Source organism: Rhineura floridana, chromosome 1 (assembly GCF_030035675.1).
Source record: "Rhineura floridana isolate rRhiFlo1 chromosome 1, rRhiFlo1.hap2, whole genome shotgun sequence".
Lineage (NCBI taxonomy): Eukaryota > Metazoa > Chordata > Lepidosauria > Squamata > Rhineuridae > Rhineura > Rhineura floridana.
Genome location: NC_084480.1, coordinates 170,585,176 through 170,611,254, shown reverse-complemented (window position 1 = coordinate 170,611,254; position 26,079 = coordinate 170,585,176). Strand labels below are relative to the sequence as shown.

The window sequence follows — 26,079 nt, the reverse complement described above, 5'->3', positions numbered from 1 at the left end:
ATAGAAAGATCAAATAAGGAACAGATTTGAGGCTTTAAACTTAGTTGATAGAGAAAAGAAGAAAAGCTATGGATTGAACTCAGAGAGATTATCAGGGAAGAATGCAAAAAGACAATACTTCTAGTTAAAAAGAGAGAAAGACCTCAAGGGATGACTGACAAAACTCTTAAAATCATTAAAGATAAAAGGAAAGCAAAAGGAGAAAGAAACACGATCAGAACCCTAAATGCAACAATACAGCGACTAGTACGTAGGGACAAAGAGAACTATTACAATAGTTACTGTATAGAAATAGAAGAGGACAACAAAAAAGGTAGAACAAGAGCCCTATTCCAAAAGATTAGAGAAATTAAAGTGAAGTTTAAACCAAGAGTACCCCCACATAGCCATGAAGCTCGCTGGGTGACCTTGGGCCAGTCACTGTCTCTCAGCCTCATGAAAACCCTATTCATAGGGTCGCCATAAGTCATAATTGACTTGAAGGCAGTACATTTACATTTAGGGTTGTTGAATAATCAACAGGGGAACACGCTGACAAAATAAAAGATGGAAGCAATACACTGAAGAACTATATAAAAGTGATGCAAGGATGACAGATTCATTCACGGAGGAACCATATGATGAAGAAACAGAAAGTTTAGAATGCGAGGTGAAAGCTGCTCTTAAAATACTTGGAAGAAACAAATCACCAGGAACAGATGGCATACCAGTAGAGTTTCTGCAAGCTACTGAGACTGAATCTGTCCAAATTTTGACAAAAATGTCTCATGAAATATGGAAAACTAAACAATGGCCCACAGACTGGAAGCGTTCATGTTGGGGAAAATAGAAGGAAGTAGAAAAAGAGGAAGACCAGACAAGAGCTGGATTGATTCCATAAAGGAAGCCACAGACCTGAACTTACAAGATCTGAACAGGGTGGTTCACGACATATCCTCTTGGATGTAACTGATTCATAGGGTTGCCATAAGTCGTAATCAACTTGAGGCACATAACAACAACAAAGCCCATCTGGGGGCCTGAAGAACAGTCTCTATAAGAACTTTATAAACTTTCAAAAGACTGGAGTCCCAAAATTTGCTTCTCACCCTCTCCCAACTTCTCTTTCCCCATGTTCCTTTCCTGTTTATATATTTATTTATTATTTTATTTCTACCCATCCCATCCTTCCAGCAGGAGCCCAGGGCGGCAAACAGAAACACTAAAAACACTTTAAAACATCATAAAAACATGTTGTGTGTCTTGTAAGCTGGGAGCGTCTTGTCTTTTTAGTCTTAGAATCATTGGAAGGGGCCTATAAAGCCATCAAGTCCACCCCCCCATCAATGCAGGAAAGATTTTTTCATCTGTCTTTTTTATTCTTTCTGAGAACCTGAAGGGTTCTAACCTGCTTTAGACCAAAAACTAGACAAAATAAGCTGAGATGTATTTGCGATTCTGTGACTGGATGAGGCCCTCTCAGCTTGCCTGCACCGATGCAACAATGAGCGGGTATTATGGGATGCGGGCACCACAACGCCTGATCCTGCACGACCGTCCTCAAGCCCTTTCCTGCCTCCATCGCTTTTCCCCTCGGGGAAGACCCTCTCATCGGGCCTCCTGCTCGACTTTTGCCTCAGGTCCGAGCATGCTGAGGCAGCATTTTCTTCTGCCTCTCCTGCTTCTTCCCGCTCTCCATTTGTCCCCTCATTCCTCTGAGACGTGGCGGTGGGCAAATGGCGTTGGCGAGCGCTGACCAGCCTTCGCCTGGCTAAACGGGCTGACTCTGCACCTTCTCCCAATGGTGCCTCATTGCCTCACAGAGGGTGGCAAGAGCCCGCCAGTCCTCTCAGGCTGGGCCGCCGCTGCCGCCACCATAGATGCTTGCAGAGGGAAGATAGAGAAAGAGAAAGTACAAAATGGAACTGAGGAGTGTTTTCTGGCTTCTCCCTTCCCATTCGGAGCGGAAAGGCAAGGAATTGAGGGTCTGAGTGGCGTACCAGTGGGGCTTGGGGGCGCCAGAGGCGCCCCTCAAGCATGGCATCCTCCTGCCATGCTTACCTTGCTTACCGTGTTATGCCGGCCCTGGCTGTCATTTCCCTTTTATTTAATTTTGTCTGATATGCAAAACAACAATTCAGTTTTTTAAATTTGATCCTATGCATGTTTACTTTGAACTAAGTTCACTGGGTTCAATGGTACTTATCCCAAAGTCTGTGTAAAGTCTGCATGTTTTATACCCAGACAACAACAATAAAAACTGATCACCTAGTGTATCTCACAGGATTGCAGTAAAAATGTTAGGTGCTGCAACAAAACTTGTGGAGTCAAACAATATTTTGTTGTATCAATGGGTGAAATCTGCAGTGGTGCAAAAGAATGCCAATACTGGCAAGAATAAAGCATGCTCGTTTTTCCCCAATGTAGCTGCTGCCCTACATGATGCCTGTCAAAAGGCAGTATCTTTCCACTTAGTAAATGTAATTGCTTATGATAGGACAGAACAGAAGGAAAGCAAATAGTGAGCAGGGAATGTTTTTTCCCCTCTGGCAAGATTCCTGTCTCTTTAATAGCTGTGTAACAGTTAGACCTTCAACAGGTATAACCTCTCTTGGTACAAAAATGTAATGGCAAGGATGCTTTTCTTGTTGCATACTAGCCTGTCATACAACTGTTAATCCAATTATGTAAGAGACTCAAGTGCCATAAGATGGAATAAATTGTGTTTGTGATTTAAACTGAATATGCTATAATGCAACCTCCTGCTGTTGTTTTACTTACATACACCTGAAACTTGAGTACATACATATATTTTAAGAATAAATATCATCATTGGTTTATTCCTAGACCACTTTTTTGGCCAAGGCCCCCCAAACAGTGAACAGATAATGATAGAAGTGTATAAAATTATGCATGGCATGGAGAGAGTGGAGAGAGAAAATATTTTTCTTCCTCTCTCATAACACTAGAACTCATGGCCATCTAATGAATCTGCATGTTGGAAGATTCAGGGCAGAGAAAAGAAAGTACTTTTTCACACATCACATAGTTTAACTATGGAATTCACTCCCACATGAGGCAGTAATGGCCACTAACTTGGATGGCTTTCAAGAGGATTAGACATATCCATGGAGGATAAGGCTATCAGTAGCGACTATCCATGATGGCTATGTTCTGCCTCCACAGTTGGAGGCGGTATGCTTTTGAATACCTGTGGCCAGAGTGGTTTAACAATCAGCACCTCATCAATCAGATTGTAGCTCTGTGAGGGAATAGGGTATCTCCTAACAACTGTCAGTACCATTCACAAACTACACTTCCCAGGATTCTTTGGAGAAAGCCAAGACAAAGTGGAATAAGTGTCTGGCGTGGGTTTGGCCCCCTGATTAGCCAAGCCAAACAGCTTTTAGTCTGGCCTTTAGAACACTGGCAGTTGGTTCTTACTGAGCATGCCTGCACTGTCATAGACTCCAATGTTAAATCTCTTAAATTAATTAAAAATCAGCCATGCATTTTTAAAAACTTTTAAACAGCGGAAGATGAAGGTCAGAGTATGGAGCAAGGGCAGTAATAGGAATACAGGTATTCTGTGAACATGGCTGATTTTTAATTATTTTCAATAAATTATTAGACCACTGTCAGAAAAATCCAGAGTCTGGATTTTTTCCTCTTGTTTTATGTTTTGAACTCTGGATTCTCTGAGTGTGTTGTATATTGCCATGAAAATGTAGAGGGTTGTTAAACAAGCATTTCTGAGTTCAGGACTATGAAGATCGCTGATTCATAGGGTCACCATAAGTCGTAATCGACTTGAAAGCACATAACAAAGGTGTTGTTTTGAAATTAGTTTATGGGAAACAGTAGAATGTCATGGTGGGTATTTTCAGTTTAACATAGCAGAATGTGAAAAATCCATGCTATCTATAGTATACAGACACTCTCATGGCTGTATAATGATGCCAGAAGATGGCAGCAGCATCACACACAGCACCCAGTACTGTAGCTTCCCTCACCAAAACACACTGCCCCAATCCCCTGCATGCCTACTCAGAAGTTCATCCCATTCACTTCAATGGCATCTACGTCTTTGGGAGCACAAATAGCTGCCTTCAACAACCCCTGGCTTTCAGTACTGTGTAGACCGATTCCCATTAGTCCTCCCCATGGAGTCACCGGGACCCAGACCCCGAGTGTTGGATGCCTAAGTTAACACAACCCCTACCATCCTACTTTTCCTCTCCAGCTCCAAACATTCATGATGTGGCAGGGCCAAGTCACTTCTGCTGATCAGTGCATGTTTTCAGTGTTGCCATTGCCCTCACAGACCAGGCCCATCCATGCTTATTCAGAAGCAAACCCAACTGGAAGCAATGGATCTCACTAACTCTAGTCTATCTCCCAATGGGTTCCACAGGCATTGCTGATGGAACTCTGCATTCACCTGAAACAACTAGCAAGCAGGACATGCTAGCTCTCTTAACTGTCAACAGCACAGTTTGAAGCATGCCCCTGTAAGAACCATGGCAGAAAGAACTACAGTTGGTACACCTCCACAAATAAATTTAATCTGCCATGGGGTTTTCTGTATGTGAAAGTATATCACACCAGAAGCCTGCAGGAGAGGTGAATGTTGCAATGAAACATTGCTTTCAATGTTACATATGATGGCTACACAATGATGTCATGATGTCAGATATGAGATGCATGGATTACAATGAAAGTCCTGTGAATTTTGCAAAGAAACTGTCTCAAATATCTGTCTGCAGATGCAAGTCCAATATATGTGCACCCACAATTACATATTATGTATCAGGGATACTGATACCTGAAGGCTATGGACCAAAAATCCATGCTGTGGGATATCTGGTCAGGCATATGTTACCAGGAAGTGGATTGGACTGTGAAAGACCAACCCAAATTATGATTGCCTTTTTCCAAATTTGTAGGACAGTACAATAACTCAGAGAGGAGGTCTGCTCCACTGGTGCATTCACTATAGCTGCCCAATTTCTCTGCCTTTTAAAATTTGATAGAAATATATGTTGGCTGTAGGTACACTCTTAAACTGCAAGGGTTTTTTTGCCTATTTGTGAATTCTCTCTTGTTCGTTGTGATGGTTGGCTGAGTTTGGGTGTGTGGGTGTGAAATCCAACAAAGTGGCACCTGCTGATGTTTGTGCCAGGTATGTCTTCTCAAGCTGCTCAGGATTATCTGTGTGTTCTGGCATACATCTTGGGAGAGCAACATGCCTCCCCCCCACTTCCCTCATGATGTTGTGTCAGAAAGGTACAGCCCCATGCTGTGTGCCCTTTCATCTGAGTTATAGGCATTTAGTCAGTCATTTTTATTGGGGGGTAGATATTCCATAATTGGTTTGTGTGTTGGGTGGGACCATGTTGTGGTTGGCTCTGGAGCTCTGAGGTATCCTAAGAGCTGCCGTTTGTGTGTGTGTGTGTGTGTGTGTGTGTCAGGGACTTGCTGAGAGTGGGCAGGGGTGTTTTTGTATCATTCTCTTTTACTGAGCTGGCTGGGATTGTATTTAGTTATGCCTGTCTCCAGGAGTGTCCAGACTTTGGGGACTGTAGGTGGGAGCGTCCATGAGGAGGCTTAAGCTGTTGTCCCTGGATCCCGCCCACAGCATACCCTGTTTTTCAGCAGGTGTGTAGCTTGCAAGGCAAAGTGACTATGAGGTTGGATGGGCTACGAGGCTGGAGAGTTCTAGTCCAAGCATGGAGAACCACCTCCAAGATCACAACACTGTTTCCGACATATCTTAATGATGCTCACCAGACATTTTGAGTCATAGGATTGCTCAGCTCCCCTCCCAAATTAAACTATCGAAGAGAGAGCATAAAATCATATATTCTAGAGGTACTTATAATTTTAAAAAAACGTTAAGGAGGCAGGAAGCCATTAAATCTGTTATACTCTACTCAGATGGAGATGATACGTTTCCTTAAACAAAAAACATTTGCAAAAGAAAATAAGCCAGACAAATTGCTTATTATTTTACTGATAAAGAAAATAACTATCTTAACTCTACCACTGAAAAAAGATAACTAATTACTAAGACAATCTCTAATTAAGACAATTTCAACAGCAGATACTATTTCAGAGAATTTATCAGCAAAGATTATAATTTTTGTAGCAAAGGTAAGGCATTTTTCAATTCTAAGAAGATGAAATTACAAGAGCCTGTTAACAGCAGAAATAATAACACAAACTATTAAAAATTTAAATCTAATAAACCTCCAAGGGCAGAAAGGAAAAAATATAAGATTTTTTGTAAAAAAAATCCTTTGTTGATACATTTGTTAAATGTTATAAACAAGATTTTCCAGAGACTTGAAATATATCAAACTTTATAGTCCTAGGCAAATAAGATAAATATCTCTCTAAATCAGAATCTTGTAGACCAATAACTCTTCTCAACCAAAATCTTAAAATCTGGGCAAGTATTTGGTTAAGAGATTAAATTCTGTAATTAGCAAATACACCTCAGATTATTAAATTGGGTTTATTGGTAGTTATTTGTCAATTTGACAAGACATACAATAATACCGTTCATATAATTAAAAACCTAAAATGACAAAAGACTGCTGTTCATAGGTGTTGAGAAAACATTTGATTATCTGGAGTGGAACATTTACGTTGGGCTTTGGAGAAGTTTGGTATAGGAAATAAATACATGATACGCAAGAAATTATGGGTTGTACATTACCTCTGGCACCTTTAATGGTAATATTATTTTCAGGTCAAATCACTAATTCCATGCTTACTGTCAAAAGGTGAGGGGGCAGAGGCTTCACCAATAACATAATGGCTTTTTTCTAGAGACATAACCTCACTGCTACCTTTTTTTCTGTTTGTACATATATCTGTCAATATTCCAAGCATCTGTGTTGGTGTAACACTTCTCATGTATTCTAGCAAACAAGAGAATAGTGTTAGATGAAACACACTTACCTGGAAAAATACCTATTTTATCTTCCAGTGTGGCAGTTCAGCCTCTATTTCTGCTCCTCGCAACTTCTCTCAGACATCTGTTACGGCAACCAATCAGGACATCTGCAGGTAACACTTTTGTTGCATTGTTGCAATGAAACATTGCTTTCAATGTTACATATGATGGCTACACAATGATGTCATGATGTCAGATATGAGATGCATGGATTACAGTGAAAGTCCTGCAAATTTTGCAAAGAAACTATCTCAAATATCCATCTGCTCCAATATGCAGCCATTTTTCTAGTATTTTCCAAATGCAAGTACAGAAATACAACAATAGAAGTTCCCTTTCCCAGCAAAACATGCACAGGAAAGTAAGTAACCTTCAAGTATAATATTAAGGGCCGCAATTGATGTTAGGATAGCACAATTAGTGTATTATATTACATGTCATGCCAATTTCCTATAAATCAGAAAAAAGACTGGCCCACTGAGGGATTTACAGCACAATAAAGGGGTTGTGCAGGCCATGACTGAAGGTGGATTTCACAGCTTTTTAGTTTTTTCTTATTTATTATGTATTTATTTACTTAAAAGATTTGTGTCCTGTCTTTCTGCCAGGCATCGGTCTCCAAGGTGGCTAACGTAATATACATAAATAACCTTATGTAATATACATAAATAGCAAAATAATAAGGTTGTTTTAAAAGGCTGTAGTGACGTATGAAAGCTCAGGGTGGGGGAGGGCAGAGAATGTCCACTCCTTAGACCTTAGCTGTAGCTGCTGCTGCTGTTGTGGCTGTTTCAAGTGCTGGTCCTTTGAGACCACAAAGGAGAATCCCTCTCCCCAAAGTGTGCTACCTTGCAACCCAGGGCCCGGTAGCATCAGATGTTTTTAGCCCCCAGGTCTAGTGCATATGCTTTGCACTACTGTTTTCTCCTGCTTATTGTTGTATGCTGTTTCAGGCTTCTTTCTGTTTCAGGCTTCATGTTGGTAATTTACGTCTTTTATACCATTTGCATTTTTATTCTAAAACTGCCCAATGAACCTTGGATAGTGGGCAACATACAAATAAATGAAATGAAATGATTCTCCTAAGCTGCTTTTTTTCCCTAGTAGGGATTATTTCTGGTCTTTGAGCTCCATCAGGAGAACAATAGCTGGAGAATTCAGAAGTCCCTACCCAAACATGCTGTGGTTTGAATGGCATGTCTCCACACACACAGTTTAAAGGAAATTGACATGGCATCATATTGATTTGTTTAATGCTACTGTTTGCCACTTCTGTTCTGCTTGCTATTTGCCATCCCCATACTAGCTGAAATTGTCATTTCTTCACATAATTGTATGCATTCTTTTTATAATTGTTTTTACTTTCTGTGCTTTTATTCCACTGTTCTGCATGCAGTTCCAGTGCAGTGTGTTCTGAATGTTGTCATCACAATCCAGTGCAATCTGCTGTTGTGTTGAAAAATCCTGTCTACCAGAATTCTCTGACTCAAGGGGCCACTGTGACAGTAATCTGTCAGGATATGGTGCAGGCTTCCAAGAAAAACCTCCATGGGCATGATTGTGTCCATGCTCTCAAGTCTAAGAATGGAAAAGCTACCCAAGCTCTGAAATTCTCCAAGTCTCTCAGTGATATGGACCAGAAGGCTCAGAGTGCAATCAAGAGCTTTAGCTACGTGGAACGAACTTGTTCAGAAGGCAAACTTGCACAAACCCAGGAGCAGTGTTTAAGGCTTAATACATTTTATCACAAGGAGAAGAAACTATTCAACCTCAGGCCCTTTCATTTCAGTAATTCCAAACTTTCCTATTTCCAGCCGCTTTCCACCAGTTACTCGAGTGCTTCTGGGGCTAGCGCAGTACACATTCCTCTCCTGGAGGACAAGTGTGACAGTGAAATATCCCGGAGTAAAAAATTGCTGCACTGTCTTTTCTCCTTCTCTCATAACTCCAGTGCAAGCAATCATGAATTGGATAACTACTCAAGCTGCCTCCAACCAAAGAAATCATCCAGTGTGGTGGTAGAGAGCACAGGTTTCTGTTCAGATGACATGGGAGATGATGATGTCTTTGAGGACAATTCCTCTGTGGGGCTGAAAATGACAGAGCTACGAGCACCACTCTGTTCGGTCGAAAAGGATAGCGACCTAGATTGCCCTTCCCCCTTGTCAGAAAATTTCCCCCCACTTTCCCCTGTGTCTGTATCTGGGGATTCCTGCAGGTCTGTTTACAAAGAACTCTCTTTCTCTACCCTCCCGCAATTCTGTGGTGATTTGCCCTGTCCCTTGTGTGTTTCTGCTCTTGCTTGTTTCAGCACATGCAGTTTTAAGACCTTGCTGCTTTCCCAGTTTACTGCTGCTACTTTTTAGCATAGCTGTCATCTGAGTTAGTAAAGCCCTTGAAACCCCAAATCAGTTTGTTTTTCTCTTGAGTAGCCAAGGTAAATGCATAAATACCAAGGTGAACTCATAAATATCAAAGAAAATCAGCTACTTGTATGAAAGGCCAAGTTGAACTTATAAACTGAAAGTTTTACTTTGTACGTTGTCATGAGAAAAGGCTGTAAGCGTATACCAACTTACCTAGGCGTAAGCCCCATTAATAGGACTTACTTCTGAGTAGGCATATATAGGATTGCACTGTAAGTGGATCTTTGGATCCAAGTACTTAGTCGAAGACTTAGTGGAAGTGCTGAAAGCCCCCCTCTGAATTCACCACCCCTTTTCATAGAATCATAGAATAGTAGAGTTGGAAGGGGCCTACAAGGCCATCAACCAGTTCACCTTGGGGTGGGGGAAGGAGCATTTAGGAGTGTTCAGTGTATGGTAGAGGCTATTCTTTACTTTCCTGTAACAGGCTCTTTAAAAATACCACTTGTGATGGCAACCACAATAGAGCTTCAACCACCTTCCCCCCACCCCCCATTGTATCTCTGGAATAATCCTAGTGTTGTATACTGAAAGAAGATGAACTTTCATCCCCAGCTCCTCTGAAATCAGTAATGATGCCGCAGGAGTTATGCCAGCCCTATAGTCAACACAACCTTTGGTGTATTCCCTAGATAAGAGTCAGTAAGTGGTGTTATATGACCAACAGGTCTGTGGCCTATTGAAGAAGAAACAGGCACTCATGGGGAAATTGATATTCCCTCATCAGTGTGCATTTTTGTTTCTTTTCCACAAATAGCCTCAACACTTTATACAAGTTTCAACAACTTTACCCCCTCTCCCTTTCTTTATTGACAACCACAGCCTGCCTTCAAAGGCCACCAGCAGCTGAATTCTCCCATGCTTGTCCATTTAGATTTATATTGATTTATATTTTATGGCAATCCATGTTTTTCTTGACTCCAGTAATTCTGGGCAGAGAACCAATCTAGTTAATAGAAATATTGTGGAGGGAGCCCTTCATGGATTCCAGTAGGGATAGGAGTCTGTATTTTACAGCTTCCATGTCGCCAGATGTAAATAGTATGGAATCACGGTGCTCCTGCTGGCTGTTTGCACTGCACTGACCTTCCCACCTAGCAGAGCCCCCCCACCTGGTGAGCCATTTCTACTGTGGTGTCAATTAAGTGATATGCCAAAACTAGAAATCTCATTTTGCTCTGTCTGAATACGCACATTGTTGTTGTTGAACATACAGTCGATCTATTTCCTGAAGTAATTTTGGGAGAGTCTTGGGTGGGGGGAACACTGCATTTATTGACTATGGTTCGAAAACACTTGGGTGCTCATATATATATATATGTGCACACAAGCACACACAACATAAGCATGACCCATGCATTAACCCATACTCAGTTGGGGTATAGTTAACCAGGTATAGGTGCTCTGAATGCTAAATGGCTTGTTTAGGAGTTCAAAGTGGGGAGAAGGAGGAAGGAGTGGGGCTCCAGATGGATGCAGAGTTCTTGCCTCCCAGCTGGTCCCAAAAGATTCTGTCTTTTGCCCAGGCTCTTGTACTCTCACAGCTATTAGGATCAGTTGCTCACACCCCCTTCTTTCACACTCTTTGTAGTTTTGATCAAAGGTGTCAGCACATGGTCAGAGAGACTTTAGTCCTGTAACACAGTGATTGGGTATGTGCTGATCTTGGGTGTTCTTCTGGACTGAGTTCACACATACAGGCATCTGACCTAGTCCTGATTCTTACAGTTCTGAGGAAATTAGGCATCTTAAGCCAGGACATGCATCTTCAGCCCGTTTTGTTTTGCAGTGTTCTAATACCAAATTTTGTGACAAACTAACATTGCCTGTTAATTCTTTCCTGATAGCAGAATGTTCTTTGCTAAGCTAAACATTCATTTGACAGTCATACCATTTACAATTGATTTATATTACATTGAGGGCATTAAAGACTATTATACTTTGAGAAGACTAAAGGTACAGTGTTGTAGAAATACAATGTAGACAGAGTTTGTAGTTAAAAAGTTTGACTGGAAGCATTAGAGGCCTCTTATAAAGAAAGAATTTATGCATAACTCATAAATACATAGCCAAATTATTTAAATATCCCTGTTAGATAGTGCAGTAAGTAAAGTACTACTCTCCCTGTAAAAAGGTGATGGGCAGTGTTTTACTAATCCGTCTTGTCAACACAAGGGTTACTGTTAGCACAACAGGACTTCTCTTCCTTCTGCACATGCCTTCCCCAAATCTGCTCCGGGAGGTGGGGGAACCCCTAGAACGGGGGAGAAGAAAGGGGAGAAAGTTCTGTTGTACAAGCAGAATCCCTTGCACTGGCAGAAATACCTAGTGCTGCATTGGATACAAACTGAAGTATTGTAATGCTTTTGCCCTATCTCTGTTGTTATTAATTCTTACCTTGAAATGGGCGTGTATCCCATTTCATGAGCTATAGAAAACTTAGAGAGGCAGAACAATGTCTTGTGCTTATTTAGTGTATGTGTGTGTAGCATATTACTGTATTTAAACAGAAGTCACGTTTGGGGGAATCTGCATGGCTGGCCATGCATGATCTCAGAAGTACATGACCTTTTCCCCTCTTCAACTGACTCAGCCAGTTCACGTGTAACGCTAAGCCAAACCATAGCTTAGCATGAATGAGCAAATGTGCATGTTCCTGAAGCAAAGATAGCTGTCAGTGCATTTCTCCCCTGGTAGTGCCGCTGCCATGTTACCTGGGGCTAAGTCATGGTTTGGCTTAGGATTGTGTCCAATCAAACCACGAGCTTTAATCAAGGCTTGTTCTCTGTTTACTGCCCATTGTTTGTCTGGGGGAGAGAAGCCACATGCCCAAGGTGGATGTAAACCTAAGCCAAACCATGACAGCCCAAGGTAGCACATCAGCTGAAAGGACAGAGGGAGGAGTGCAGCACCCCAGTCTTCATTCCAAGAATCTGCACATTTGGTCATTTTTGTGAAGGCATGGTTGGATTAAGCTCTGCACGAGAACTGGCTCTGTGTTTTCTTGGTTTGGTTCACAAATCATCCCCCTAACAAATTGCTTTGCTCCTGACATAGGATATGCCATTGTGAAGGAGATGATGAAAGCCCTCTAATCACTCCTTGTCGCTGCACAGGGAGTCTTAATTTCGTGCATCAGGCTTGCCTGCAGCAGTGGATCAAGAGCTCAGACACCCGCTGCTGTGAACTCTGCAAATATGAATTTATCATGGAGACAAAATTGAAACCTTTAAGAAAAGTAGGTGCAAGGGTGGCTTTCAAATGGCTGGCAGTCATGTAATCATAGGTTTCCTCATTATCTCACAGTGCCACTTTGTATACATTTAAGCACTACATGTTAAAGATACCTGAAGCAGCTGCACATCTTTCTTCATGTAGAAATGGCAGAGCGCTGTGAGGTATACATGACAGGGAGAAAAATCACATTCAGATAGTGTGCGTGTGTTTTAAAAAGAAGTGCTGCTGCCTGTGCACTGTGGTGCTATTTGTGAGGCACTACCGCTGAGGGGGTGACTGCATACCCAAGCACTGCATGATGAGAGTCACCAAGACGGTAGCCAGGTGAGGTCCCACTGCTATGCATGTAAGGGGCTGCTGTTTTTCAACTGCTGCTGCTGCGTATGAGTGTGTGCTTGTGTATGATGGGGGGGAGGTCCTGCTGCTTGCAGGATGTGTATGAGAGAGAGATGCTATCTGTGTGAGAGAGAACCTGCTGAAGGTGTGTGAGATGAGTTTCAGGGAGGTGTGTGAGAAAGCTGCTGCCGCTGTGGAGAGCGGTAGAGCGAGAGAGGCAATACTTGTGTCAAAGGAACTGCTGCTTTGTGTATGTGTGTGAGGAGCTGTGATGTGTGTGTCAGAGCTGCACTACAGGTGTGCATGAAAGATGCACATGCCTATGTGTAAGTGTGAGAGAGACAGAGGACCTGCTGTGCATGCAACATTGTGTGGTAGAGAAGCAAAGTGTGTAGGATAGGTGCTACTCTCTTAGCTTCAGCCCATCCCTCAGGACAATATGGGAATAACAACAATGGATTAGCAACAATGAACGATGGCACAAACGATTAAGATAATAAAAAACAGGGACAATATGGGATGATAATACAAATGGCCCATCTTACAGGGTTGATGTGAAGAATACTGAGAAAACATTAGTGAACCGCTTTCAATACCTTAATGCAGCCTTTCCCAACCAGTGTGCCTCTAGATGTTGTTGGACCACAACTCCCATCTTCCTGACCATTGGCAATGCTGGCTGAGGCTGATGGGAGTTGTGGTCCAACAACATCTGGAGGCACACTGGTTGGGAAAGGCTGCCTTAATGTATCGTTTTAATAAGGTACAATAGGCTAGAGTCACTGCAAATAACTCTGATGTTGGGTTAGCATGGTTGAGCACTAGTAGAGGTCCACTGCTTAGCAGAGGTACTTCGGTAATCTTCTCTCCTTCCCTCAAGCTATCAGGGAAAAAGATGTATGAGGATTAGATAGAAGGAGTGGAGGTTGACAGGAAATGAGGTAAACATGTTGGGGAGAGGGGAAAGGGAGGAGAGAGTGCCTTTATAGAAAATAGAAACCAACATTTGGGCATTCTTAATGCAAAACACCATAAATTTTCCATGGAGGGATCACTTCTGTCCAGTAAAATGTAGTTATAAATTTGTCCAACAGCTACAGCCTTAAATATGGATGTTCCCAATGATTGTATTACCTTATGAAAATTCTACTGTTTCAATTTATATATTTTTGGTATTCAACTTGACCAAATGCAGCTACTTCACAAGATTTTTAACATACCTTATGTCCTTAAATGTATATAAGTGATAGGCTTGATTCTCCCCATGGGGAAAAAATCTGTATTAATATATTAATGGCATTGAATAATTCTGAGTTCACCTGTGAAGGATGTGGGTAATGTGTCGCAGGCAGAGAGTGTAAGTAGCATCTCGGGTCACCTGCTGCTAAATTAGGAACAATAAAAATTGTCTTCTCTTTCACTTGCCTTTTATGAACTAACCTCTTCTTTTGCTTTCTGGATTCTTCCTAGTGGGAAAAGCTGCAGATGACAGCAAGTGAGCGAAGGAAGATCATGTGCTCTGTAACTTTCCATGTAATTGCTATCACTTGTGTGGTGTGGTCTCTTTATGTCCTCATAGACCGAACTGCTGAAGAGATTAAACAAGGGGAGTCCACTGGTATGTTACTTTGCTTTTCCTGACAAACAATTTACGAAAAGGGATGAACAAAGTGTAGTTTTTTATTTAACTTGAGAGAACAGTATAGTGACATAACTTACAAGGTTTTGCTCTTTTATGTTTTGACACACTATGTTAAACTGATTATACCTCTGTTTTATGTTCCATCATACAGAGGAACTTTGGATGTAAAACGTATTGCAGGGGGAACAAGAAGCAAAATGGTTTATGTCAAGGAAGGAGGGTGGAGCATAAGTCAGCTCCCAAAACTCAGGAAGACCACCTATCCCATCTACCTGTCCTGCAGTGCAGGCGAAGTTGCCAACTTACCAGGCAAAACCCTGCCCAGTGGTATCTGCCACCATTCCTTTATGTCCTCAGCCCAGGTCAAGGAGAAAACTAGGGCCTTAAAAGGTGATGTCCTCAGGATTTAACCAAATAAAAGCCCCAAAGTCACATTCCCTGTTTGGAAGCCCTGAGCTCATAATATTTTAAAAGCAAAATGGCCAAAAGGCAAGCACTGGATATTACCCCAGAAAACAGAGAAGCAAGCAGACACACCCAAATTGTTACATTAATAGGAGACAGAGAAAAAGTTAGTTAAAAGAAAGTTAGTTAATAATATCATAAAGAGAGAGAGCCGTACCCAATGTCAAAGGCCAATTCAGAGATAATTGCTAGGAAAGATCTTGCACTAGAAAATAAGAAAGCTGTCTGCCTAATTTATTACTAGATTGACCATACACAGACAGTTACCAGCATCCAGTCATACTCTACAGCAAGAAACATGCAGGTCTCAATCAGGCCTCAGATCTAGCTTAACCTGGATCATCATAGAGCAAAGGACCAAGGAAAGAGGCATGAGGGCAACTTAAATAAACTGTGAAGATGTCCTCACCAGTGAGATCAGCCAATCAAGAGCTGGACGTGACAAAACTTTCCAGACTCATCATGACTTTGCTAAAATGAGCAGATGATATACTTTCTCATTAGCTGTCATGCTGTTGCCAATTAAACAGTCAAAAATTACCTTGAGCACTAAGGTAATTGCAATTAGTGCTCACCTCTTCATGGTTTTGGTTGCGTATAGTTTAATTGTATCTTAATTGTATATTTTTGTATGTTTTTAACTACATTTAGTTTTATTTGTAAGCCGCCCTGAGTTCCAGTTTGGAAAAAGAGCGGGGTAAAAATAAAGTTTCATTCATTCATTCACCTCTGCACATCCCAGTCAAGATGTTTTATTTGAGAAAATACCCTGAACCATATAAGAGCCGTTTTAAAAAATGTGCCTAAAAGCAACTTTTCTTGACAGTTTATACTTCCTGCTGCTCCTTATTGTCAGAAATACATTTTGGGCTAGGAGCTCTCTAAGGCCAGTAGGTATGGGGAAAGGAAGCCATTATAGCTTTGGGACAGGAGGGAAGAGAAACAATGTTCTTGAGAGGGTGTGGCTGGACATGTAGATATCACGACACAGTGAGACACGGTGAGACCAGAGTTCAATTTCGGAGCCCCCCCTCGTAATTCTCGTCTCCGCTTTTATTTTACCTCCGCTTGGAGGCGTGGATTATTTTCTCTCCATAAACAGCCTATGACCTTTAACTATTGTATAACATCACGTACATACATAGTACAACAGCATTATCTACGTGGCAATATGCAGGCAGTTATTTAACCACTACAGATGTCAGTATCGTTTACAGCCATAAAGTTAACCACATCCTGTTTTTCCACTGGTCAGATCGCAATGTCTTGAGAGATAGTGTACTGAGAACAGCAGCGTGGTTTGCCAACGTATGCTGTTCATTCAGTCCACCCCACATCTCCCCCTTTTTTATTTTTTAGCAAAAAGTAATTACTACGTAATGGTCGCGGAGCAACAGGTGTACACGTCTGGAAAAGGTATTGTAAAAAACAGCATAAGCCTATACTTAAAATGAGTAAAAGAATAGCATATCTAAGAATCTGACTTAGCCATCCAGTGGGCAGCCAACTCCAAAGCCACTGCCACCAAGTTGTAGGGGCGTCCTGCAAAATGTTATTAGCTAGATCCTTCAAGTTTTTTACCTGTGTTCTGATTTCAAAACTGTTGTCAGTTAAATTAAAACAGCACATATTCTTTATAGTTTCGCACCCCAACTGATGTTGTAATAGCAGGTAATCTATAGCTGCACGATTATCCAAGATAGCTTGTCTTAATATACCCTGCTCTTCATTTAACAAAGCAATGGCTCGAGAGGTGGCATTTATCATCTTAACATAATTACAGGCTAATTTATGTAATTGATTGCTGTTACTTACTGCCAATGCAGGAAGTCCAACAAGGGAGATGGCTAGTGATACACTTTCTGCTTTATTAAGCAATTCCACCTTGTCATTACAATCAGCCGGCATGGCAACAGCTTCTCTTTTCCTACGTTGGGCTAGCAACTCCCTTTTATGAAGGAAAATGGGAACCAGTCGACTCAGGCAACAGATGGTATCAGAAATATTAGCGGGAACATAATTAAAAGTGGTTTCTCCACATGTCCAAAACCATCCACCTGGTAAAGGAATGTGTCCGTACATACTGGATATGTTAATGTGCTGTGTACAATTCCATGTGGGTCTCCCAACCTTTAGACATCCCTTCTGCACCTTATGTCGACTACAATTAACCATCCGAGCACACGTATTATTAATGGAATTTGCAACATGTGATGTAAATAATTGAAAAGCATTAACAGGCAGCTGGAAGGTTGGAGTTCCCCAATTCGAAACAGTATGATATTTAATCTCTGAAGTATTCATGAACCGCCCAAGTCCTGTAATGTTCCCAATATCCCCAGGTGCTTTGCATACGGGTATTAAACATGTTCCCAACATACCCATTTCCTGTACATGTTCAGTCATGCAAAAGTCACTCACATTTGTCATTCTTGCTAACTGAACCCAGATATTGTGTTGAAACCGCATCCCCAACTCCTGCCCCAACCTGTCAGCCCCGGCGCTTCCTAAAATCCAACAAATGCAAAGTACAAAAATAGAATTTGTATTTAAAGACGCAATTAAAGCAAGAATGGTATTCTCAGTTGTCTTGTCCACCCCGGCTTGTTCCATTGCTTTTTCTGCTTGTGTTGCTAAGTTCTTTATTTGGCCCCAAGTCACGGGAGGTTGCGGAACATTCCGACCACGCTTCCTGGAAGACATCCCAGTATCCTGAAGTTGCAGAGAAAAATTAGGGATGGGATTCTTAAGATTATCGTGCCAGGACATCGTCTTTCCAGGGCCGGATACACCTAGCAGGTACCCACACAGGACCGTCAGGCGTAGACACAGCCGCGTAACCTCGACCCCACGTTATAAGCGGAACTGGGCCTTTCCACTCTGGATTTGGTAGTTGCCGAAACTGCACCCGCGGGGCAGGTAGAGACTCCGACTGCTGAAAATGCCGCTGCGCTCGAGTAGAAAAGGAAAAATGAGTATTGGGAGATTGAGACAAATTTAAATGATTAATGGTAAACAACACTTGTGCCAGCCACTCCTCTTTGGTGGCCAATCCCAGTGGTACTCCTCCTTTTTGTTTTTGTTTAAGCAAATGCTCTTTAAGGGTACGATTGGTACGTTCGACGACAGCTTGACCTGTAGAATTATAAGGAATACCAAACAAATGTGTAATGGACCACTTAGTGCAAAACTGTGCAAATTGCTGTGAAACATATGCAGGACCATTATCAGTTTTTATCGTCTGAGGTTGGCCCATGATGGCAATAGAACGAATGACATGATTAATAACATTCTTAGTTTTTTCCCCTTTCTGAGGAGTTACCCATATGTATCCGGAATATGTATCTACTGTAACATGCAAATACTTCCATGGGGAGAAAGTAGGAAAATGTGTAACATCCATTTGCCACAACTGGTTAACTATGAGACCTCGTGGGTTCACTCCTGGTTCTGGGGATAGAGTTAACTGTGTGCATTGGGGACATTGTTGAATAATGGCAGAGGCTTCCTGGGCAGTAAGATGGAATTGCTTCTGGAGTGCTTTAGCATTTTGATGATGAAGGGCATGACTTTCTATGGGTGTGCAAAGGAGGGCACGAAGAGCCTGATCAGCATATTGATTACTTTCTGCTATATGATCAGCTTCCAGTTGCTCCTTTACCAGTTGGTGCAGAGCTTCTAATTTTTCTTTGGGTAAGGGCCATTGTTCTACCCAAATGGGTATGTCTGTCTTCCATTGTAAAGGAAGAGCTGCCTTTTGTTGGCTAATCATTAATAACAATGGTGGTCTGGAATTGCTCCAGTAAATCCCTTCCCCACAGATTTACTGAAATGTCCAAAATACAAGGGCGAATGTGGGCTATACGATCACCATCAAGAGCAACAACTTGTATCCAATCCTTACTCCGTTTTGAATCCTGAGCTCCGCCCACTCCCCACACAGAAGGGGCCACTTCTACTGGCCAAGAGGATGGCCAGTTATGTTCAGCAATTACTGTGACATCTGCCCCAGAATCTATAATACCTTCAAAAATAACATTGTTTAAACAATACTTACGAACCGGTTTCTCCCTGGTCACTTCTGCCAGTACTGCAGCTACCTGTGGATGGAAAGGATTACCTGAAATACTCACACTCGGCGATTTCGTCCTTGTAGATCCGAATCCACCAGTACGTTTTTGGGAGGAAGTGTTCGATGTGAAAAGACGATATGGCAATAACAATAGTTGCGCAAAAGAATCTCCCTTCTTCAACTGAAGGGGAAGGTGACTCCAATACTGAATATAAATAATTCCCTGATAATCAGAATCAATAACACCAGGTACCACCATTATATTATTCTTGGAAGCAGAGGATCGCGGTAGTACAAGGCCTACGGTGCCTTCTGGTAAAGGGCCAGTGAGTGTGGTAGGCATTAAAAGAACTGCTCCAGGCAAAGGAACATCTTTTGACTCTGCATGTATTAAATCAATTCCAGCGCTTCCTTGAGTAGCAGGGGTGGGTACACTTCCTTGAGATTCGGGGCTGGAAGCCTGCCCCAAGTTCAGTTTCCCTCAATAGGACGGGAAGACACATTGGTATTGGTAGTGGGAGCTGAACGACACTGATTAGCCCAATGATAACCCTTTTTACATTTCGGACAGATTTTCTTTGGCCGGTTTGTAACAGTGCCCCCACCTTTAAATGCTCCTCCGCCAGGAGCCCGACATTCCCTTCTGAAATGACCAGGCTTTTGACAATTAAAACAATTGCCTGTAGGTTTGTTACCCTGTCTTAATGCCCCAGCTAACAATGTCATGGCATGAACATGTGTACCTACCTCTGCACAAGCTTGAATCATGTCTCCCAATTCATATTGCGGTCTATGAATAATGTTTTTCAAAATCTTTTTACAGTCTGTGTTAGAATTCTCGTAAGCTAATTTTAACAATAATTCCCCTTGTGCCTGAGGGTTATCAACCTGCCGTGTCAGAGCCTCTTTCAAACGGTCAACAAACTGAAAATAGGGCTCTGTTGCTTGCTGCCGTACATTCGTAAAAGAACGTAAGGGTTCTTTCCCAGCAGGCACCTTTTTAAATGCTTTCTGTATACACTCAGCAGTTCGATGAAATGCGGCTTCAGGCAATACCCCTTGTTGTGCTATGGTAGCAAAATTACCTGACCCATAAATTTGCTCGGGAATGATATTAGCATCCCCAGCTGCTATAGCAGCATGTCTAAATTCTTGGTCCCAAACTACATATTGCGAAGGAGTCAAAATCATCCTAAAGAGATCCTTCCAATCTTGAGGGATCATGTTATATCCAGTAGCTACTCCTTCCAACATCCCTTGTACATAATTAGCCGTAATCCCATATTCTCTTACTGCCTTATTTATTTCTCTAATAACAGAAAACGGAAGAGCTGTCCAAGTTGCTATGCGATTATTAGCATTATTAGGATCTGGCTGATATGTAACGGGAAAAGCTGAAATTGTACCCTCCCAGTCTCCCATTTCTTCCATAGATAATAATCCTGAGGCTGCAGCCTGAGCTATGGCTGCTTTAACCTTCCCAGTAACCTGTTCTTGTTGAACTGGAGGGCTATATGGAGGAGCATTTACAAATTTCTCAATATCCTTTTCAGGTGTAGGTAAAGAAAGTTGGGGATAAAGAGGAGTTTTCTGGTCAGAATTGGCAAACAGCGATGTCTCTTTTATCCCTAAATGACTAATGGCCTCAGCACACTTTTGCCATAATAAGAGATGGTGAATAGGTGCTCTTGGTTCTTCATGTAATTTTCTCCCTATCTTTATCCAATCTGACTGACGTAGTGATCCTTGCTCTGGATACCATGGACATTGACATTGAATTGTTTTTAACAATGATTCAATGTGAGAACGACTTATAAAAGCTGAGGTATCCTGTTTTAAAATTTTTTGTAGCTCTTGTGCATGAACCTTCTGCTGAGCTGACAATTCCCCCCCCATACTCACGAATGGGAGCTGTACGCTGAGGTGCACCGTTGGCTGATCCTGCCAGTGGGTACGAGGGTGTTTGTTCTGAATCACGTCGGGGTCACCAGATGTAGATATCACGACACAGTGAGACACGGTGAGACCAGAGTTCAATTTCGGAGCCCCCCCTCGTAATTCTCGTCTCCGCTTTTATTTTACCTCCGCTTGGAGGCGTGGATTATTTTCTCTCCATAAACAGCCTATGACCTTTAACTATTGTATAACATCACGTACATACATAGTACAACAGCATTATCTACGTGGCAATATGCAGGCAGTTATTTAACCACTACAGATGTCAGTATCGTTTACAGCCATAAAGTTAACCACATCCTGTTTTTCCACTGGTCAGATCGCAATGTCTTGAGAGATAGTGTACTGAGAACAGCAGCGTGGTTTGCCAACGTATGCTGTTCATTCAGTCCACCCCACATGGACAAGCCACAAGGTGGCTCCTTAACTTCTCAGCACCTCTCCCCCTTGGAGTGAAAAACCCCCCTTTCTCAACATTTAGCCACAAAACTCATAATTATTGACCCGCTCAATCTCCAGGGTCTGCTATCTTCCCACCCCAGGACCAAAGAAGGAGTGTTAGAAGGATATTTTCACCCAATTGACTCAGATGGTCCTAGCTCCTCTAAGAGGCCTCTAATTGATGATATGGTGCCTGGACATCCTAAATCAGCACGAACATCTCATGGAGACATGGGGCACAGTGCACCAAACTTTAAGGAAGAGCTGGCCTCACAGGAGGACTGGAAAAGAAATTGGAAGGAAGCTGGACGGCAGCTATAAGACCTATAGATGATAAACTGGAAACACTGAATTCTCGCTTGGGAGAAATCACCACCACGGCCTCGGAAGCTATGGACATGGGCTTAACAAACTCAGAGGACATAATATTTCTGAAACATGAAAATAAAATAAAATTCTTAAAAATAGGAAGAGCTGAAAAATTGCACTCATTGATCAAATCTGAGATTTCATGAAATCAAAGAAGATGTAGAAGAACATTTACCTTCTATGGCGTCTTTTATAGTAGGATGGCTTATCACAACTATACCCAGTCTTGAAAAAACAGCTGAAGATGTGGAAGCATAGCAGGACATCTAGCAGGCATATTGAATGTTGGATTGGTTGAGCAATTGGAACGGCCTCTTCACCCACAGTACTTCCAGAACATTATCCAGCAAACAAAGTTATGGAGATTGATATCAAGGTTCCGTTACCCAGAAAAGAGGATGTAATACCCTGGAAGAATGGCCAAGAGGAATCATGTATGCCTTTCCCAGGGTGTTGAAGTAAGTCAAACATCTAAGCAGCAGATATTCTGATAATGCCTCATTAGCCAAGGAGTCTATGGTTCTGCTAGAAATATCAGTTGAAACACATTGGAATCTACTGGAATGGTTGGATTTGCTTTCACAAAGACTGATCCTCTGTTCTTAGCCTTAAATACACCAAGTGATTCTATAGAGACTGAGAACATCTGTCTGCAGTCATCTGGATACTCAGATGAAGTTTTTGAACCCCTCTTGACTTTGAGGAGAAAATCTACCAATAGAGTCTATGGTAATACCTGGAAGGCCTTTTTTACAGTGCTGCAATGTGAAAGGCAAAGCTTTGGGCCTTGATGAGTCTTGTCAATTCTAAGAGTTTTTACAGGATGGGTTGAAGAAGGGCCTCAATACCAGCACCTTGAAAAGGCACTTTGGGAGTAAGCCGTGGTAGTTTGTAGACATTAGACTTAGTGCGGTGGCTTTGCAGCCAAAATGGTCATGTGAGCAGAGCCAAGGTCTGATTTTTCTCTCCATACTCCTTCCTTGCAAAGATAGTGTGGACACTTCAGCATTGCAGTTCTACAAAATCTTAGCATCTTAACTGCACTGAATATGAGAATAAGCCCCACAGCACAGTGACAGTGGTGCTCACTTACATCAGAATAAAATGCAGAAGACTGTATTAGTAAGTCATTCCTGTAAAATAGTTAGAAGCGCCACAAAAATAAGCAGTTGGTTTTTTCATATACTTGGAAATAATGTTAAGGCTACAGTTGTAACCATTAAGGCTATTATTATCAATGATAATAGTAATGATAAAAAAAACATTAGTGATAGCAAACAACACATTTATTGTTACCTTATATGAGCTAGAGTGGGTTTATGCCACTAAAACCATATGCCCTAAACATGTCTACTCAAAAGTAAGCGTCACTGAGTTCAATGACACTCACTCCCAAGGAAGTATTGCAGCCTAAACAGCAATACTGATATAATTGTCCTTGTTTAAATCCTGTGAACGCTGCTGAGTAAAAACAGTCTACAAAACAACTCTCAGATAGAAACCTGGCAGATAGAAGGTACCCTGCCAATGTTCAGAGGCACTGTCCTCTTCAGCCTCTTAGATAGGAAGTGAAACTATAGTTTTCATTAGATCTGGTCAACCGGTGGCTCTCCAGATGTTGTTGAACTAACTCCCATGAGCCCCAGCCAGTATGGCCAATGATTAGGAATGCTGCAAACTGTAATTCAGCAATGTCTGGTGGGCCACAAGTTATCCACCTCTGTTTTGAAGTCTCATAGTGTTGCGCTGCAGCCAACTCAGAAGGGACAGGAAGGGGGGAGGCATGAGTTTCAGGCACCTCCGCAGCCAGAAGAAGCCGAGTTGGGGATTGTTGTGTCTGAGCAGGATCGTGCGGGAGGGGGGCAGCCTGCTCTTCAGCCAGTTCCCACGAGTAACGCCCTTTCTGAGGAGCCGAGCGCACCGCCCCCAGTTGATGCAGAGGACTTGGGAGCTTCAGAGTCAGTGCCAGCTCCTCCTTTTCCAAGCAGTTCCCAGGAGGATTCCAGCGTGGCACAGCCCCCTGACCTCGAGCCTGTTACTCAGGAGCAGGTGTCTTCCGATGAGCTGTTGGATGCGCGCCCCCTGTCTCTGCGTTCCCATCGCCGCGAGAAATGGACAGGGCAAAGACAGGAATTAGCAGTATTGTTTACCACAATAAACTCTACATTACAAATTCCTGAGGGTTGAGGAACTGCAATTATTGTACCCATTTATAAGAAAGGCTCTACTTTAGATCCGGCAAATTATAGGCCTATAAGCTTACTTAATATAATAAGTAAATTATACTCAAGTTATCTGTATAAAAAGTTATCATATTGGATAAATCAAAATGAAATTTTAGCCCCAGAACAGGCTGGGTTTCGTTTAGGGCGTTCAACTCTTGATCACACCCTCGTTTTGCAACATTTGGTAATTAAGTATGCTTGTAAAAAAAGAGGAGCCTTGTTTGCTGCTTTTATCGACCTTAAATCGGCATTTGACCTGATATCGAGAACAAGATTATGGTCCAAACTATTAGACCTGGACATAGATAGGTGCCTATTGATATTAATACAGGGTCTTTATGATGACACGTGCCTACAAATTCGTTGTAATAACAAGGGGCACCTAACAAATCCAATTCCTACCTTTAAAGGGGTAAAGCAGGGATGTATATTGGCACCCCTACTGTTTAATATTTATATTAATGCAGTGGTGGAAAACCTTGCTTTTATTCCCTCTCATCCTCCGAATTCAGTGGGCTCACCGAGATTCTGCCTCTTATATGCGGATGACATAGTATTGTTATCCCAATCTCCGATTGGTTTGAAAAGACTTTTGAGGGCTTTTGCTTCTTTTTGCTTGAAAGAAGAACTTATTATAAACTATGAGAAAACGAAAGTCCTAATTTTCACAAGGAGAAAAATAAATCACGTATGGAGAATTAATAACTATTGTATAGACCAAGTTAAATCCTTCAGATATTTAGGAATTGTTCTTCAATCAACAGGCTCATTGCAATTGCATCTTAAATACTCTATGCTAAATGCCAAGCGTACAACTAAGGCTCTATTATCATTCTTTTATAATAAGGGTGGACAACTTGTTCCACCCATTATAAAAATATTTGTAGCAAAAGTTGTCCCTCAATTACTTTATGGCTCACAAATAACTACAAGTGAGAACATTGTAGGTTTAGAATCTATCCAAAACTCATTTCTCAGAGCTATTCTTGGAGTACCTACATGTGTGCCTAGTTTTATACTGAGGTTGGAAGTTGGTTTACAATCCATTGAATCCCTTGTTTGGAAAATGAAACTATTGTTCTGGCTCAAATTGCTATTCAATCCGATTGGTCTGGCCCCGCAAGTCTTATTGGATTCTTTTGGTTCCCCTTGGGTTAAAACTGTCCTCGCTAAAATATCTAATTTGGGATTTTCCCTTCCCAATATTTTACATATGGGTTTTAATTTGGCTAGCGCAACGATTAAAAAGCGTCTTAGTGATATTGATTTTCAAGAGCATTTAATGCAAATTAGGAATCAAAGACATAACCCTAAATTTTGCACTTTAATGTCTTATTTATCGGCTTTGGACTTACCCAATTATAGGAGAGCTTTTACATTAATTAGACTAAATATACTCCCCTCTGCTCTCCTTGAGGGCAGGTATAATAAAATACCTTACTTAAAAAGCCTATGTCCTTGTGGATTCGACGAGATAGAAACTAGCGAGCATGTGCTTCTTCATTGCTCCTTTTATCAAGACTTAAGACAACAACTAATCGTGCCCATTTTAAAGTCATTACCCGGTAGATCAGAAAGATTTTATGTGGATTATTTACTTGGGGATTATTCTCCCCAAGTTACTCTTGTAGTTGCCAAATACACAGTTGCTGCAATCCGTTGGAGAAAAATATGTATCCCTGATTGTTAAATGTGTGCCTTTTAATTTTTAAATTTTTAAAAAACTTTTATACCTCTTCGCGAATTAATCTTTTGAAATTGTTGTTAATATTTTATTGTATCTGGTTTTTGACTGTAATAAAGTGATTGATTGATTGACATGATGTACTTCTACAGAAATGGACTGAGTCCAGAAGTGTTGGATGAACTAAGTGCGCTCCACACACCCCGACTCACTGAGGGGTTTGATTCAACTGAGTTTTCAGATAGACAGCCGCTTAGAAGGAAGGAAGTTGGAGTGAAGAATGGAG

General features: G+C 41.7%; 1 protein-coding gene across 7 annotated transcripts in view; it reads left to right on the top strand.

Annotated features, from left to right (window-relative positions):
- LOC133364609 (E3 ubiquitin-protein ligase MARCHF8-like) overlaps window positions 1-26,079 on the top strand; it is an 82,223-nt gene that overhangs the window by 47,173 nt on the left and 8,971 nt on the right. For 5 of the 7 annotated variants that reach the window (XM_061585558.1, XM_061585557.1, XM_061585559.1 and 2 more), the window contains 5 exons: window positions 6,974-7,053; window positions 8,337-9,158; window positions 12,424-12,604; window positions 14,410-14,557; window positions 16,406-16,462. In XM_061585558.1, coding sequence (XP_061441542.1) covers window positions 6,974-7,053; window positions 8,337-9,158; window positions 12,424-12,604; window positions 14,410-14,557; window positions 16,406-16,462 — 1,288 coding nt within the window. Of the gene's footprint in view, window positions 1-6,973; window positions 7,054-7,079; window positions 7,302-8,336; window positions 9,159-12,423; window positions 12,605-14,409; window positions 14,558-16,405; window positions 16,463-26,079 lie in introns of those variants that run through there. The other 2 variants (XM_061585563.1, XM_061585561.1) reach the window with 2 other exon arrangements.